The sequence below is a fragment of the Triturus cristatus genome, chromosome 9 (genome assembly GCF_964204655.1).
Source record: "Triturus cristatus chromosome 9, aTriCri1.1, whole genome shotgun sequence".
Lineage (NCBI taxonomy): Eukaryota > Metazoa > Chordata > Amphibia > Caudata > Salamandridae > Triturus > Triturus cristatus.
In genome coordinates, this window is record NC_140592.1 from 1,108,610,839 (window position 1) to 1,108,627,618 (window position 16,780).

At 42.1% G+C, this 16,780-nt stretch overlaps 1 protein-coding gene and 1 long non-coding RNA gene across 2 annotated transcripts in view; one reads left to right on the forward strand and one right to left on the reverse strand.

The window, feature by feature from the left end:
* Positions 1–2,844, forward strand: part of LOC146799456 (uncharacterized) — a 325,292-nt gene extending 322,448 nt beyond the window's left edge. Inside the window, exon 3 of the long non-coding RNA XR_014968916.1 lies at positions 2,731–2,844. This is a non-coding gene — a long non-coding RNA (uncharacterized LOC146799456). The remainder of the gene's footprint in view (positions 1–2,730) is intronic.
* The window catches only part of LOC146799459 (small ribosomal subunit protein uS14-like), a 38,425-nt gene extending 22,422 nt beyond the window's left edge, over positions 1–16,003 (reverse strand). Inside the window, exons 1-2 of the mRNA XM_085627019.1 lie at positions 15,846–16,003; positions 14,972–15,071 (exon numbers count right to left, since the gene is read on the reverse strand). Coding sequence (XP_085483145.1) covers positions 14,972–15,071; positions 15,846–15,907 — 162 coding nt within the window. The 5' untranslated portion in view covers positions 15,908–16,003. The remainder of the gene's footprint in view (positions 1–14,971; positions 15,072–15,845) is intronic.
* Positions 16,004–16,780: the final 777 nt, after the last annotated feature.

Genomic DNA, 16,780 nt, shown 5'->3' on the forward strand with positions numbered 1-16,780 from the left:
AGATTTTGATTAAAGCAAACGTAAGAAAAGTTTGCCGATAAAATTTTGTAAAGGAGGGGTCAGCAAGAGCAGGAGTAGTGAGAGGCTGACGTCAGAAAGACCGCGCTGGGATTGGCCAGCTGCAGATAGACGAAGCGTTCACTGACTTGTGCGTTAGTGCGAGTTGCGCTGGGGTTGGAGAATTACCAGAGTGACGTAGACGCACAGGATTGGTGCGTTAGTCGCGCTGGGATTGGTCAGAATACAGAGAAGCTGTGAAGAAGTTATTTGCAAAGCTTAGTTGATTAAGAACTTTTGAAAATAAAAATGATGTACTATGTTCCACCTGAGAAAGAAAAAAAATCATGGTTTGGAAAAATCAAAGACCTATTTAAAAAGGATAAGCCGATTGTAACTAGGGAAGGACAGATACTTCCTCCACTGAAAACATCTGCATCTTTAAGGTAGCGAAATATGGTTATCATATTTGGTTGGAGAATTGGGCAACGTATACCAAAGAGGATAGAGTATTAGCGTTTCCGGAAAATGGTTCATTTAGTTTGGCAGTATTACGAAATTTAAGAGATGAGGCTAGAACCGAAACCCAGACCTACCCAATTCGAGGCTTTGACTGAATGGGAAGAAGAGCTGTATGAGAGAGAAAGGCATCGGAGTGGGAGAAGGTAGAATTACATATTTGGTAGACATTGTGGTCAAGAAAGTCATGATGACAGAATGAGAAGAGAAGATGGCGAAATGCGAATATGACTGATGGTATGTTTCCTCTGAGAAATGCTAGAGGAGTGGTAGAAAATGCACAGAAAAGAGAAATAACAGGGTCAGAAGGTTACAGATATTGAGTGAGTGAATCCGAAGATGAATTGCTAGGACACATGTTTTATAAAAAAAAATAAACCTCCATATCAACAGGATTCTGCGTTGGTGACGCCAAGTGCACTGGCAAAGGAGACTGTGGAATAAAAATTTTGAACAAGCGCCACTTAATTTTGGGAAAAATAATCCATTTAAAGATTCAGAAATGCCACAGACTGTAAGGACTGAAAACTAAAAATCTGCTGAGTTAGCTAGAACTACACTGGAATTAACAGAAAAGATTAGAGACTTAACTAAGAATATGGAAGCAGTGACTCTGCCTGTAACTATAGGACCAGTGATACCTGTTTTTGTTAAACAAAAAGATAAGATAGTGAGCATTGTTTAACAGTCCCATATAATTGTGGTGTGCAAAAGAAGAAAGAAAGTAGTAGTTACTGCAGGAATATCAGGATTACGTACCCCTAAAAATTTAACTGTAAATGAAAGTCCAGCAAGTAAGACACCTATGTCAACAGAATCAGAAACGGAATCCCCAGAGAGAATGACAGATAAAATGAGGATAGAGACAACCCCTGTAGGACCAACATCGGAAGACTTAAGTGATTGGTTAAGAAGTTTACAGAAAAAAGATACAGAACCACAACCTTTAGATGTAGCAAAATTAAAAGGGACTTTAGAAGAGTTAATTGTAGGAACAATTCCAACTGAAAAATGTAAAGCATACCAAGATGAGTTAATGTTTTTATGTAAAAGCATAACTTGGAGAGCAAGGACTGTGCATGAAAAGTTAGGAGACAGCGAGTGAAATGGGAATCGATTTTGAAAAAATAAGGTCATTACAGAAGCCATACAGGGTAGATTTTTCTGAAAAGGACATTGAAAACTTGAATACTGCAGGGAGATTAACCCAAATTAAAGAAGTAATTGCATTGTTAAGAAAATGGGGTGATGTGGATCGATGGAAAAGTAGATGGTTTAGAAGAAGAGAGGAAACTATAGATAAGGCCTCTCTAGCTTTCCCAGTGAGAGAAAAAGAGCCAGTGGTAACAGAATGTCCCATGAGAGAAATTCCTGGAGGAGGATATGTACATGTTCCATGGACTAGACAGGATATTTTGTCATTTATAAATGATTTTCCAAGGTTAAGAAAAAAACCAGTTGAATGGAACCGACCGGTAGAAAGGTTTGTCAAACTTTCAAAAGGTGTTGTGAATAGAACTGAATGGTCTCTTTGATATAATTGTGCCTGCAGATTTATGGGCAGAATGTAAGATTACAATAGATTGGCCAACACAAGAGTATTCTAGGGATCCTAAAACGGGAGCCCCCGATCCAGAAGGAATGAAAAAATATGATCAGGTAATTTTTTTGAAAAATAAAGTACCTCCGAAATAAACTGACTGGGTAAAGATTGACAGAACTCACCAGTAGGCTATAGAATCAGTGCATGCGTATTACGAAAGGTTCTTGTTGGCTTTTAAACAATACAGTAGAGACGAGAAATTAAGTGAAAAGGATTGGAGTCCTTCTGTGTACAGATTTGTTTATGGTTTAAGGCCTGAAGTTAGTGAAATGATTAAACAGCACACAGTAGATTGGCAAAACAAGATAGACGAAGTGTTACGTCATGCACAATATTATAGAGATGAAATTGAAGCCAAACAGTGCAAGTTGAAAGAAAAGGCAATGTGGGCACAGGTTAAGGTAGCGGAGCGACAAGAAGCCCAGTTAATCGAACAAGCTAATGGAATAGGGCAAGCAAGACAAAAGCCTAATATTGGAAAAGGACAGATTAGCATAGATGAAGCTAAAAAGAAATGGCCATGTCATAATTGCGAAAAATTAGGGCATTGGAAATCAGAGTGTAAATTGCCACCGAAAGCTAATGGTGATAATTCATCATTAAATCCACAGGTGCAGAATGAGGTGAGTTGCCAACCGCCGCGGCAGCAGCAGGTTGTTACCCAACCGTGTCAGGTGCCAAAGCCACCTTTTCCACAGAACGTAAATCCTCAAAGATACAGTAATGAGACCGGATTCTACAACGAAGAACAGGTAACAATGCTACCGCGCGCTGGTGCCATTTCGCAGTATTGGCTGCAACGCGATGAGCGATTTAGAAGAGAATTGACTGTGCTTAGGAGAGGAGGAGGAGTGCGTACTTGGCGCAACTCTAGAGGTAGACCAGACAGGACCCTTTGTGGATGGAAAGGTAAATGAAGTAAACATTACTTTCCCAGTGGATACTGGTGCTACTCGTTCAACTGTTAGATCAGCTGAAGTGAAAAACCTTCCTCTCGGGTGAAACAATCCAAGTAGTTGGGAGTGTCAAACAAACAGATAAAAGCTTATCTTACTGATCCTGTAAAGGTTAGAATAGGGAAATTCACTGACATGCATCGTTTTGTCATATGCAACACTTTCTGTAAATCTATTAGGGAGAGATTTACTGTGCAAGATGAATTGCACCATCTTTTGTACACCTGATGGTACAGCCTTTGTGACTCCCAAAGATGTACTGTATATAATGACAATGGCAAACTTAGAATCTGAAATTACTGAAGCATTTGTTGTATTTGATCCGAAGGACCGCCTAAAGAGTTAAAAGAAACCGTGAGAACAGAAGTGTGGGATTTCACAGGCAAAGAGGTTGGATTAATGAAAAGAGTAGATCCTGTGAAAAGAACTGTGGAAGGAGTAAATTACCCGAATATTCCTCAGTATAAATTAACACCAGAAATAATTGCAGGAGTAACCCCTGTAATAGACAGAATGATTGAACAAGGTATTCTGAGAGAAATAATGAGCAGTCCATGTAACTCTCCGATCATGGGTTTGAAAAAGCCAAATGGGACCTTTAGAATAGTACAGGATTTGAGAAAGGTGAATACAATGGTTGTTCCTTGCTGTCCCATTTTGCCAAATCCTTCGGTAATTCTATATCAGATTCCCCATGATGCAGAATGGTACACAGTCATTGACTTGTGTCATGCTTTTTCTATTCCATTGCACCCTGATAGCCAACAAATACTTGCTTTCCGGTGAGCGTATTTTGGCATGGTGCCGTATCCCTCAAGGGTATACACAGAGTCCTTCAGTATTTAATCAGATTCTAAAGAAGTCACTGGAGGATTTGAAAATGCCAGAAAGTTCAGTGCTTGTTCAGTACATCGATGACCTATTGGTGGCATCGAAGACGCGAGAAGCATGTGTGGTTGACACAGTTGCCCTGTTAAATCATTTGGCCGATGGAGGTCTTATAGCATCCCCATCAAAATTACATTTGTTTCAGAAAGAAGTACAATACTTGGGTCATAAGATTTAAAAAGGCCTGAGAAAAGTAACAATGGACAGAATTAAAATAAATCAAAGGAATGAGAGCACCAATGACAGAAGTCAGAATGTTTCTTGGAATGGTCAGATATTGTCGACAGTGGATCAGCAATTTCTCGCTCATCGCAAAACCACTAGTACGTTTGACAAAGTGATGTGAAAGATCCCCTTGAGCTGAATAAAGAAGAGATGAAATCTTTTAAACAATTGAGAGACAGCTTGTGTGAAGCACCGCCTCTTGGAATGCCTGATTATGAAAAAGAATGAGCTTTATTGCAGTGAGAGTGCAGAGACATGGAAGATTGAGACAACCGGTTGCGTATTTTTCAGCTGTACTAGATCCAGAAGCTGTAGCATTGCCTGGATGTTTGAAAGCCGTGGCTGTCACCTGTAAGAGTTTGGAACAAAGTGAAGGAATTGTAATGGGATACCCTGCGAGAGTGTTTGTTCCCCATGATGTGGCGATCCTTTTGATAAGAAGTCAAACACAGTTCATGACGCATAGTCGTCTAAATATGAAAAGGTGATTTTGGATGCTACAAATGCGAGTCTTGTAAGATGCACTAATGTGAACCCATCGACATTACTACCCAATGCTGTGAATACAAAGGTGAAATATTATGTTGATCATGATTGTTTGGAAGTACTTGATTTTTGCACCAAACCGAGTCCGGACATAAAAGATGTGTCTCTGAAAGAGTGAGACTATGTGATGTTTATGGGTGGGTCATGCCTAAGAACTGGAGATGGGATTTTGAGTGTTGCATATGCTGTGTGTACTGTAGCGACTGTATTGGAAGCATCTTGTTTGAGAGGAGTACGATCTGCTCAAGTTGCTGAGCTGTTTGCATTGATTAGAGCATACCAGTTGGGAAAGAATTTGCGAGTCACGGTGGTTACTGACAGTCAGTATGGGTTTGGAGTGGTGCATGATTTTGGGCAAATTTGGTCCCAAAGAGGTTTCTTGACGTTGAGTGGAACTCCAATTAGAAACGCAGAAATAGTTGGAAAATTAATTGAGGCGATATAGCTGCCTAAAAAGATCAATGTTATAAAACGTAGCGCACACAGGAAGGGAACTGACTACGTGTCAGCAGGCAATGAATTTGCCAATGATTTAGCACGAGACTTCATTAAATTGAAATCACGAGACTTCATTAAATTGAAATCGGGAAAAGGAAATTGATTCATGTCCCTTGCTTTTTACTAACACTAAGTACATGGGATGAAGTGAGACAGGAAGAGGCACAGGGGAAGAGGAGAAGAAACTGTGGATAAAATCTGGATGTACACCACGAGAAGTAGACAGTTTGGGTTCACAGAGATGGAAGACCAGTAATGCATAATAGCATGATCTCTACCATGGCACGGATGTACCATGGACAGGCCCACATAGGCTGGGATGCCATGATTAGACTTTAACAGATCTGGTATAATGCAAAGTTACGGCTTATAGCTGAGAGCCGTTGTCAGAGTTCTCATATGCCAGCAATTTAATCCAGGAAGGAAAACTGGTGAGCTTGGGAACCATAGGACGGGAGGGAGGTCCTTTCACTTGAATGCACCTTGATTTAATTAAAATGCCCTTGTGCAACAGGCTAAGATATGTACTGGTGATTGTTTTCTCGTTGGGTTGAGGCTTACCCGACCAGAAGGAATGATTGAGTTACTGTAGCAAAACTCTTACTGAGAGTTCATTCCTAGGTTTGGTTTCCCAGTAATGGATTGAAACAGATAGAGGAACACATTTCCAGAATAAAGTTATTAAATTGATTTGTGAAGCATTGAATGTACAACAGAAACTGCGTTGTGCCTACCGGCCAGAGGCTTCTGGAATGGTGGAGCAAATGAATGACACCATAAAGAACAGATTGAGAAAAATGTGTTTGGCCACAGGTCTAAAATGGCCAGATGTCTTGCCTCTAGTTCTGATGACCATTAGATCAATTCCTGATAGGAAAACTGGTCTGAGCCCCCATGAGATTATCATGGGCAGAGCAATGAGACATGTTTTCATTCCTGTCAAACTGCTGCCCTTATCTGATGACTTTGCCTTGGATTATTGCAAAGGAATGGCTGATATGGTACATTCTGTGTTTCATCAGGTTGGACCAGATGCGACCACTCTTAAAAAGAAGCCAGCTCATGACTTGAGTCCTGGAGATTGGGTCCGCACAAAAGTACATAGGAGAAATTGGCTGGTTCCACGCTGGGGAAGACCACGACAAGTGAATCCGACAACTGCTGTGAAGTGTGCAGGGGTGAAGAACTTGATTCATGCCAGTCACACTCTTAGAGTCCCAAATCTAGAAGATCAATCTGAAGAGGAACAACGAGAAGTATCAGATACCCGTCCCGAATCGGAATAAACAAGACGACAAAAAAACCAAGAAGCAGGAGAAAAGGGTCTAAGTCAAATTGTTAGACAAGAAAATACACCACTAAGAAGACTCCTTGAAATTTCTGATACCAGTTCTGAATCGGAGATAGAACCAGTGGGAATACAGGAAAGAATAAATGAGGATACTGGGAAAACTGAACAAGTAATCTTTGGAAAAGAAATCCCGAGTAAAAGCACAAGAGTAAATTCCCCCCTTAAGTAATAGAGATAGAAGGTGAGGAATTAGATACAGAGTGAGGGTGATTGCGGAAGAACTCCGAAGAGGTGTACGGACACAACACACCCAGGTAGACAAGCATTTACAATGCAATGGTCTCGGCAATATTATAGGTAGAGCTATTGGTATTGCTCATTATTTTTTTTATCATTTTTGTATCCCTAAATAAATGGCATTGTCATTTCTATTGGCATTAGCTTTTTTTGCATATGTGATACCTATTGCATTAGCAGAGAGAGAGTGAGGTAGTGAGATAGAGAGAGAGAGTGAGGTATTGAAATAGAGAGTGAGGTAGTGAGAGAGAGTGAGGTAGATAGAGAGTGAGGTAGTGAGATAGAGAGATAGAGAGAGTGAGGTAGTGAGGGAGAGGGATGTTGTGAGGTAGTGATATATAAGCATAGAGTGATGTTGTGATGTAGTGAGATAGAGAGAGAGGTAGTGAAAGAGAGTGAAAGTGAGTTAGTGAGATAGAAAGAGTGAGGTAGTGAGATAGAGAGTGATTGAGGTAGTGAGTGAGAGAGTGAAGTTGTGAGGGTGTGAGCTAGAGAGTGAGGTAGTGATGTTTTGAGAGAGAGAAGTTGTGAGATAGTGAGGTAGTGAGATAGAGTGGAGTAGTGAGGTAGAGAGAGTTATGTAGTGAGAGAGAGTGAGGTAGTGAAACAGTGATGTAGTGAGGGAGAGGGATGTTGTGAGGTAGTGAGATGTAAGCAGAGTGGTGTTGTGATGTAGTGAGATAGAGAGAGGTAGTGAAAGAGACAGTGAAAGTGAGTTAGTGAGATAGAAAGAGTGAGGTAGAGAGATAGAGAGTGAGTGAGTGATGTAGTGAGTTAGAGAGAGAGTGAAGTTGTGATATAGAGAGTGAGGGAGTGAGAGAGTGAGGTAGTGATCTTTTTAGAGAGAGAAGTAGTTGAAAGTGCATTTGCTCTGAGCTCATTCACGAATACAAATAAGTGTTACAGTACTTACATTTACTTTTTAATTGTGTTCTAAAGTGGAGAACATGGACTTCATTATATTTGTGCTGAAGAATCGCAGGGCTGTGGCTACGAGAATTGGCCGGGAATGCGGTCACTGGTTCGAATACAAAGATTGGCAGGGTACAGAGACTGGCTGGGTACAGAGACTGGTAGCGCTGAGATTGGCTGAGGGTGCAGGGACGTGCTGACTGGCTGGGTACTGCATCTACAGAGGCTGGCTGGGGGTACAGAGACTCTCTGGGGAGCAGAGGCTGACGCACGTCATCCTTCCAATGGCCAGGCGGCCACTCCCTCACCGGAGAGGTAAAATAGTGACTCTTCACTCCACAAGTATGGTGATCCGAACCATATAATAGTCGTCGATCTCGTGGGGGTCAATACAAGTCTATATTATTAGCCTCTGTGTTCTGACATACCGCCAAAGCGCCGAGAAACAATGCTGAACTCGATTTTTTTTCTCCAAAATGTGCCTCTTGCTAGTTTTAAGATGTTGGCATGTATGTTCTAGTATCACCGAAAGGGCAAGAAAGCGACCCAAAACTGCGCGCACTCATTGAGAGTTTTAGTTAATGCATGCAAGGGAGTTTTTTCTTCAGTTTTATATAGCGCGAACTCGATCCGGAGGTATTGGAGCGCTTTACACGAGCAGCAATCTCATTACACACAGATACATTCATTTTTGGTAGGCACGGGGAGATTAAATAATTTGCCCAAAATCACAGGATGTGGAGTCATCGCCGAGACTCGAACCTTATCAACTACACCAACCAAATCTTTCATGTCTCTGCTACCCAACAGGTTAACACAGCCCACCGCCATTTGTACCGAGCAAACAACGTCCATGGTAGTTTAAAAACACATACGATAATTAAAAACAACTAAAAGGAGAGAGAGAGAACCACATTCCTACTGAATGGAATAAACCACGCCAAGCACTGAGAACGCAAAACATCCTAACAGCGTGGCTGTACAGGTCCGAATACATGTGCAATTATTAAGAGCCCCGGGCGCGAGTGTCCTTACCTCTGTGTGGTCCCGAAGAGGGGTTTCTACCCGAAAACAACCTTTGTTCCGGATTGAGAGCCGGACTCGGCTTTCGTGCTCTCTGGTTTCAAACTCAGCAGTTCAACAGGTTCACCAGCCCCCTCCCTCCTCAAGCCAGCCCCCACCCCTCCCCCCTGGCCTTGGGTAGCTAAAACACATAGCAAGGATACGCACGCCTCGAAACTTTTGTCTATATCCCTAGATGAATTTAGAGGCCAGATATTTTTGTCATAATGACGGCGATTCGCCGGTGCGAGCCTCCGTTAAAGCCAACGGGGCTATTAAAACAACTAATGCTCCAAGCGTGACACTTCGGTGAAACAATCGGTGCAGACCATTGTGTGTGCTTCAAGGCTGTTCACAGGGTGAGTCTCCAATCGAACCAATGAGTTAATTCGGATTCGCGACCTTTTTGCGCAAAGCTGCAAGGCACCGCTCAGTCAGTGGTGCTGTCCGAGTGACATGGTGTTCGCACACGCTATGTCTCATGTCGGGAGTGATTACTAGCTGTAAGGGGCCCCACCTACAGAGAGAGTCTAACAAGGGGGAAAGGCGTCCAAGGCACGGTGCGGATCCCTGCTCATCGAAGGGCAGCGCCGCCAACTATACTCACAACAGCACGAAGATCCTCACGGCCAGAGGACAGCAAAACAATGGCGGATGGAAGCTCCGAAACTTTTTCGGATTCGGGGGCGTGTTCCTGCTGTTCTAAAAGGGCGTGGCTAAAAAGTGGAAAGAACAGCAAGGAACACGCCCCCGAATCTGAAAAAGACGGAGCCTATTTGGAGGGACGGCTCTCTCCTCCAATGGCGGGCCTCCGTTTAGGAAGCCAGCCAATGGAGGAGAGGCAAAAAGAGAGGCGGGCTAAGGAGCCACTCTAGGAAACATTAAATCTCGACTTCCGGTTCTGCCTTCGGCAGACCGGTAGTCCTCGACCTAAAAAAGGGACAGATAAGTCAGCAGGAAGATTGCGTGGAAGAAACACGAGGAAGGATAGATACAGACAGTGAACCCGAAACCTTGAGGATAAAATCAACAGAAGGTGAAATCCAGACGGAGACAGAATCCGAAGAAAGTGAAGCAGAAAGTAAAGATGGGAGAACTTTGAGGAAAAGAGCTTGGAAAACAGAACGAGAAGGGAAAGGATCTAAATTGAAAAGGCCTTTGAAAGATGATATTTGGGTCAACATAATCAAGAGGTTGAGATACAGACTAACCAGAATAAGGTCTGATAATGCTGAACAAGTGAATGAAGTGTCTAGTCAAGAGAAACAAGAGGACACTGATCAGAAACACTTGCAAAGAGGATAAAGAAACCAAACCAGAAGTACAAGTCACCGGAATGGACATATATGGCACTTCCTGATATACAAGAAGAAGCTGATAGCCAAGAAAGTCTAAGAGTGACTGTACAGGAGGTGGACAAAGTAGAAGAAGACTCGGAAATCCTGAGAGTTATCTTGTCTGACACCAGAGAAGAAACGGATGATCAGGAAATTCTGAACAAAGACTGAACCGAAGGACAAGGACGATTCATACATGGATTGAGTGACAAAAGAAATTGAAGATTAAAACCCGGACAAGACACGGGACCAGAAAAGAACCAAGTAGGCAACTAAAGCCTTCGGTTTAGACAAAGGTAAATTTTTGAAGAAAGAGGCCAAGTCAAAAGACACTGCTCATTACCAAAATGGCAAACAATGAAAATAGAAATCCAACATGTGGATTTCTTCGGAGATGGTGTAAAATGTGTTTGTTGTACAGGATTACTAATGCTTGTCTGGATCATATTAGCAATAACAATTTCATTTAGAGTAACATTTGAAAATAGATATGGACACAGTAAACGGAATAATGAAAAGGTTGAATAAAGTCATGTCACAAAACTGGTAGATAGAACAGAATTTCACAAAGATAAGTCCATAAACAATTTTTCTAACAATCTTTTTTCAAAGTTATGGTATGAATATGTAAAAACAATGGAGGTCAGAGACTGCTATGTCTTCATGCAGTTACCTGCATCTGTATCAGAAGGTGTCAATTATCATCTTCCTTTGACATATGGGATAACTTGTAGTGTCTTAGCTAGTTTTATAGAACCGGAAAATTAGAATACTATTACACTGATATAGATATTTTCTCACAGATTCCTGTAGTTGCTGAACTAAAACTAGGTGATTCCTGGTAGAACACTAGGTGAAATGTTACTGGAAACAAGAAAATTAACTTTAGAAGTGTTTAAGAATAACCTTACTTGTAGTTTAAGAAAAGAGAAAACTTTCCTGAACATGGTAGAGGAGAGTTAAAATGCAAAAGAAGGTGTCTGGGGAAATTATGGAAACAACATTTTGAGATGTTGGGAAGGAAAATCATTTAAAGGGAGAAACAAATCCAGGTATAGCTTTAGATTGGCCCCAGAAAGGGAAGTAATGCATCAGTAGAGAGAATACTGTATATTTTGTAGGTGCATTTGAATGCCACGACTTATACAAAATCATGGGAGGATGGGGATTTAAAGGAGGAAAAGACCCAGTATTCCCTGGAATATATTACATCTGTGGGAACAAAGCTCATTATAGGTTACCAGACCATTGGTACGGGACATGTTACTTAGGCCTGGTCTTTCCAAAAATATTTCATGTGGAAAGGGGAGATGACCGATTACACGAAATAGGTAGACAGCTAACACGTAGAAGGAGGGAGAGGTGGTCAGAAATTATAGGGTATATCTTTGGAGCACTGATACCAGCAGTTGGAATATCTCTGAATGCACATAAAATTTGAAAATTGTCTACAGTTGTAAATAGTTTATCAGCAAGTACAGCTGGAGGGTTCTTTATGGTAAATACCAAAATAGTTGCCACGAGAGCGACTATCATGCTAAACCAACTTGCCCGTGTTATTATTTTGGCAAGGGAGGGAGGAGTCTGTGGAATGCTGAAAGTAAAACATTGCTGTACTCATATATTCCTGACAAAAGTCAGAACCTAAAGAAATATATTAAGAATATAACTAATTTGCATGAAGAAATTGTTCCAATGGAGGTTGAAGGTGTATGGGATAAACTTGGTAAGGGTTTTTCCACTATTAAGAATATATTAACAAAACTATGTAGCTGCTTTGTGGGAAAAATACTGATACCTGTGACCTTTGTGATTATTTTATTGTTAAGATTAGCATGTATGTGCATGAAAAGAAGAAAATTACAAAACAAGATAGAAAGAGAAAACAAGAAAAAGAAGGAAATAAGAGAAAGATAGAAGAAATATAATTTGAAGAGTTGCAAGATAATGCGTACAAGAAAACAATAGAGAACAGTATGGAGAACACGGATTTAAACTAACAAATGCAAGTGGAACTGAATGAAACCATTTCCGTAGAAAAATTTAGTGAGTAGTGATGATGTTTAAAATCACCAAAGTGGGGATTGATGGAAGGTAAAACAAAATGTTGCATACCTCCTCCAATTTTCATGAGATTAATTACGTAATCATTCCAATTTTAATTTGCTATAACCTGTTTGCAGTGAAAATGTATTAATCAACTTTGCACCTTGATAAACGATACATGTGGGACTAACATGCTAATTGCATGGCAGAACAATTAATTATGGTACACAAACTAATCATAAATTGTGGTGAAATAGAAAATTGCATGATTATGTTGCTTTGCGATTGTGCTTTTAAAATCAAATGGTAAGTATTATCACTTTAAATGTTGCTACGGCTTGGAAAATACTAATATACATTGGGATTAGCGTGGGTTTAAACATTAGAATCTTCATTTCTATATTTTAATTACTGTAATGTCTATTTTTGCTTCAGTTGGCATTCGGGCCTACTAGGCCGCAGTACCCAAGATGGCGTTCTCTGAAGTAGATGCCACCATGTGAACGCAAGGATTTCTGCGCATGTCCGGATGGCTCTGGAGATCTCTAAATGTCCCGATTAACACTGTGTTCCCTGTCAAGAATAAGAACTTGTTTGCCTGTCAACAGATGATTATGTGGGAACAGCGGAAAGGACAATAAAGAACCCGTGTAATACAACTTCTTCACCTTGGAAAAGTTACATTCACTGTTCTCGTCTGGGAGCCAAAACCGAAACCTAATAAATTTACGCCTTCCTATGCCAAGTCATCACAAAGAACCAGTTTTGCCCTGGGAAACTTTTAATAACCTACAGATAACCCGAACTGTCCAATCAGAACATTTTCTATGCCCCTGTCGCCAAATTTTGTATGAAGTAAGGGGAAAGACGGTATAAAAGGGCCCTCATCTGTCATAGGGAGAGAGCTCTTTGGATTTTGTTCCTGATCGTTTGAGGCGTTGGTTTGCATTAGGCTTGTTGGCGTGGGAAACGAGATTTGCAGTGTGTCATAATTTGCCTGATGGTTTGATCCCTCGGTGTGGGTCAGACAGCCTGTCCTGGGGTTTGTACTGGAGAATGCGGATAACTCTTTGATCAGGAGCCGTCTTCATTTGCAAATTGGTAATTAATTGACTGAGTTTTTCTAAATACATGTTTATTTACTAAACGTTTGATTTCTCTTTAACCCTTTCGCCGCGGGGGGGGTGCGGGGGGGGGGGGGGGGGGGGGTTTTTGAAACCGATAAATGAAATGCCTTGTCATTTACAATGCCAATAGCTGAAACTATCACAAATGCGAGACCTATTGCATAAGAGAAAGCGTTGCAGGCAGGACAAAGCTATTCGGGCAATAATCATGCCCAAGACTCAAAATTGGGGTAAAAGGCCGCTTTATTGGACAGGTAGGCAAAACGACATCTAATTGCATCAGCTCATAATACAAACATATTCCGAACTAACACCCCCCGCCCCTAAGCAATATCCCCGTACAACTACCACCCCACCTTGTCGTCCACAGGGCCATACCATATGCCCGAAGCTACCCGGGGGTGCACACTCTGCGAGTGGCACCCCCAGGAGCCCTCATCGGGCAATAATCATGTCCAAGACTCAAAATTGGGGTAAAAGGCCGCTTTATTGGACAGGTAGGCAAAACGATATCTAATTGCATCAGCTCATAATACAAACATAAACCAGCTCAACTAATTGATCCATCGACCAAGTGGTGGAGTGCCTTGATGTTAAGGTCAGGATTCTGAAGATGTATATGTATAAAATGTATATAATGTAAAGCAAATTAATCCCGATAGGTAATAAGGTACCCACATGTCCAGCACTTTTCTTCTGTGTACAGATTTGAGTGAGATTTATTGAATGACGAGTGTGTGTTGGCGTTATGGGCCCCACCAATGAATGAGTGCATGGATGAGTTGTTGCCATTAAGAATCTGTGACATAGGGAGAATATGTAAATTGTGTCCCTTGCGCTGCATCATAGGTATCCTGGGGTATCCACAGATGGGGTGACTCTCTAACCTTCCAAGGGGTTCTTCAGGGTCCTGTGGGAAGAGCTTCTTGACAATTGTAACCGTGACTTTTCCAATGACTTCCATTGAGTACGCAGATGTGTTTCCACTCTGCACACAGCCTCTGTGGGGTTCCTGGGTTCTTACCTCGGGAGGTTTCTTGGGGCCACAGCTTCAAGTCTTGACTTCAGTCGCAGTTTACATTCCACTTTATAACTATATGGCTTAGTCTCCCCCTGAAGACCACTATGTATTTGTGCTACTTACCGGTTTTCCTTTTTAAATAATGAATGTATTGTGTGGATATCTCCGGTTAGGAGATATACCAATTTGTTAGCGAGCATGTATAATAAATATAACTATTTTTATAACGACCCTGTGTAGTTCTTTTTCGTTTAACCTACACTGCATGATTAGTTCTGGTCAAATAAGCTGCTTAACACCCCATCTGGACTAAGCTTGAAGGCTGCTCTCAACAACTACCACGTAGAGAGCCTTCTATGGTTGTCTAAGACCACTAAAGTCACCATACCGGTTACCTGGATAAGTGCAGGGTGCTTCACTAAATAAGTGTACACCATATACTAAGCTGGACTCCTACAGCACATGTCGCAGTTATGATCTATGTATCAAACTCACGCACAGCCATGTAGCATAACAATACAAGAAAAAAAATGAATGCCACAATGCAACAAATTAAACACAAGGAACCTGCATCTCTGCTAGTTCAATTTTCGAACCAAAGACTGCCAATGGCAGATAAATACAAAGTTAACTGTGACTACCTTACCTTTAAAAAGCCGATATCTTTGGCATACTGCCTGAAACACTGGCGACACATGTTCAAACCATACTTGCGAATCAGTCCGTGCTTGTTCGAGCACACGCGGCTAAAAAGAAAAAAAAAAGACATTACTTTGAGGTACCGTAGTGTTACGCTCATCTGAGGTTTGATTCAGATGCACGCTGCCATCAAGTCGTAACCAAAAGTGACGAGCAACAGCTTTCAAACAGAAATCTAATACGAAAACCTAAATATGTTATATTACCACCTTTCTGTACTAAATGCACCGCAAACTGCACTTTGCCGTACAAAAATATTGAAACTGGAACTACTAAATCCAAGAGGGGCGTGCACTTGGTACCTCTTGAAATCACTGCAGGTCTTACAATACAAAGGCTCACTTTACATCGCAACCTTTAATAAATAGCGCTCTTGCATGTATTTGTTTGACATCCGGTTTAGTTAAACTATTTTTTGTAGCTCACTGGACACCAAAAATGACATGTAGGCAGTAAGTGTGCTTTGTGGAATAGTTTGGATGCATATGACGAATGGGAAGAATGCACCTGAACAGCGAGCACTATAGGTAGTGATGTAACGGGGCAATGGTTGGGGTGGGAGAATCAAATAGCGGCAATACATGTAGCCTGGCGACTGGAGAGTCAGTTCTTCCACAGTGTCGCCCGGACGAGCGGCACCGGAGAACGTCCGCTCAAACCTCACTGGCCACGCAGTCTGCTGCCATTAAGTTGCCACACGCGTGTGAGTACTATGGCTCCCTCCGTAGCAATCCCCCCGACTCTACTGAGCCTGAAAACACAATCCGAGGTTGTTTGCATCAAAGAAAGCCCGCAGTTCCAACCGTCCACTACTGACTAACCAAGATCGGGAACCCTGTCCGAACTTCCTCGGGTGGCTCCAGTAGAGCTGCTGGTGACCCATCTTGTTCTTTCGCAGATCGCAAAAAGGAAGAGGCGGAGTCAAGCGTCACATTATCAACCCCTTTGCGTCAGTCCCATCGTACAGCGCGAGGAGTAACTTCCTGTACTTTTAAACTACATTCCATTCAATGTATAAGGCTGAGTTTTGAGCACAGCTCTTACCCTTAGAAAAGCGTGTCAACTTTTCTTTCATTTATGCAAATAACTGCCGTATTATGATGTTAAGCGACGTTAAATGACTTTATTGATAACACAAAAAAGACACTCTCGCTTCAAAATCCACTGATATGTACTAACTGCGTTCATTTAGTCTTTGGTGTGTAACCATTGCTTTTGCCGAAAAACACGTTAAGAACAGATTGGTCGCTGTATGACTGGCTACACTCTTGGTCTCTGTCTGTTGTACAAAACATTACAGACTCAGTTTCCGCCGGAAACGCCGCCCGCGTTGCACGCTGGGACGGGCGAGCCTAGGGTTGACTTTGATTGGCTCGCCTCTTTTTCGGGTGTTGCGGAGTTGAGTGAATGGCGGGATTAGGATGATAGTGCCGCTGTGCGCTTTGAGGCATCATGAAGCTGCAGTGCGAGGTGGAGGTTGTTAACCGTATGCTGCTGACCTTCGGCAAGAGGAACAGATGCAAAGGGACCCGAGCCGTGCTGTCCACGGGCAGACAGCATCTCCAGAGCACGTCAGGGGGCAGGAGTGCTGCTGTCTACTTGATGGTCTGCACACTTAAAGATAAGGCGGGGTCCAAGTACTAAGTAAGGGCTCGCTCCAAGGGACTTGGATCGGCTGCAGGTTGTGCTGAGCTGAGAAGGGGGCGACTCAGGGGAGGCATATCATGCGTTTACCAAACAAAGAAAACAAGCATTG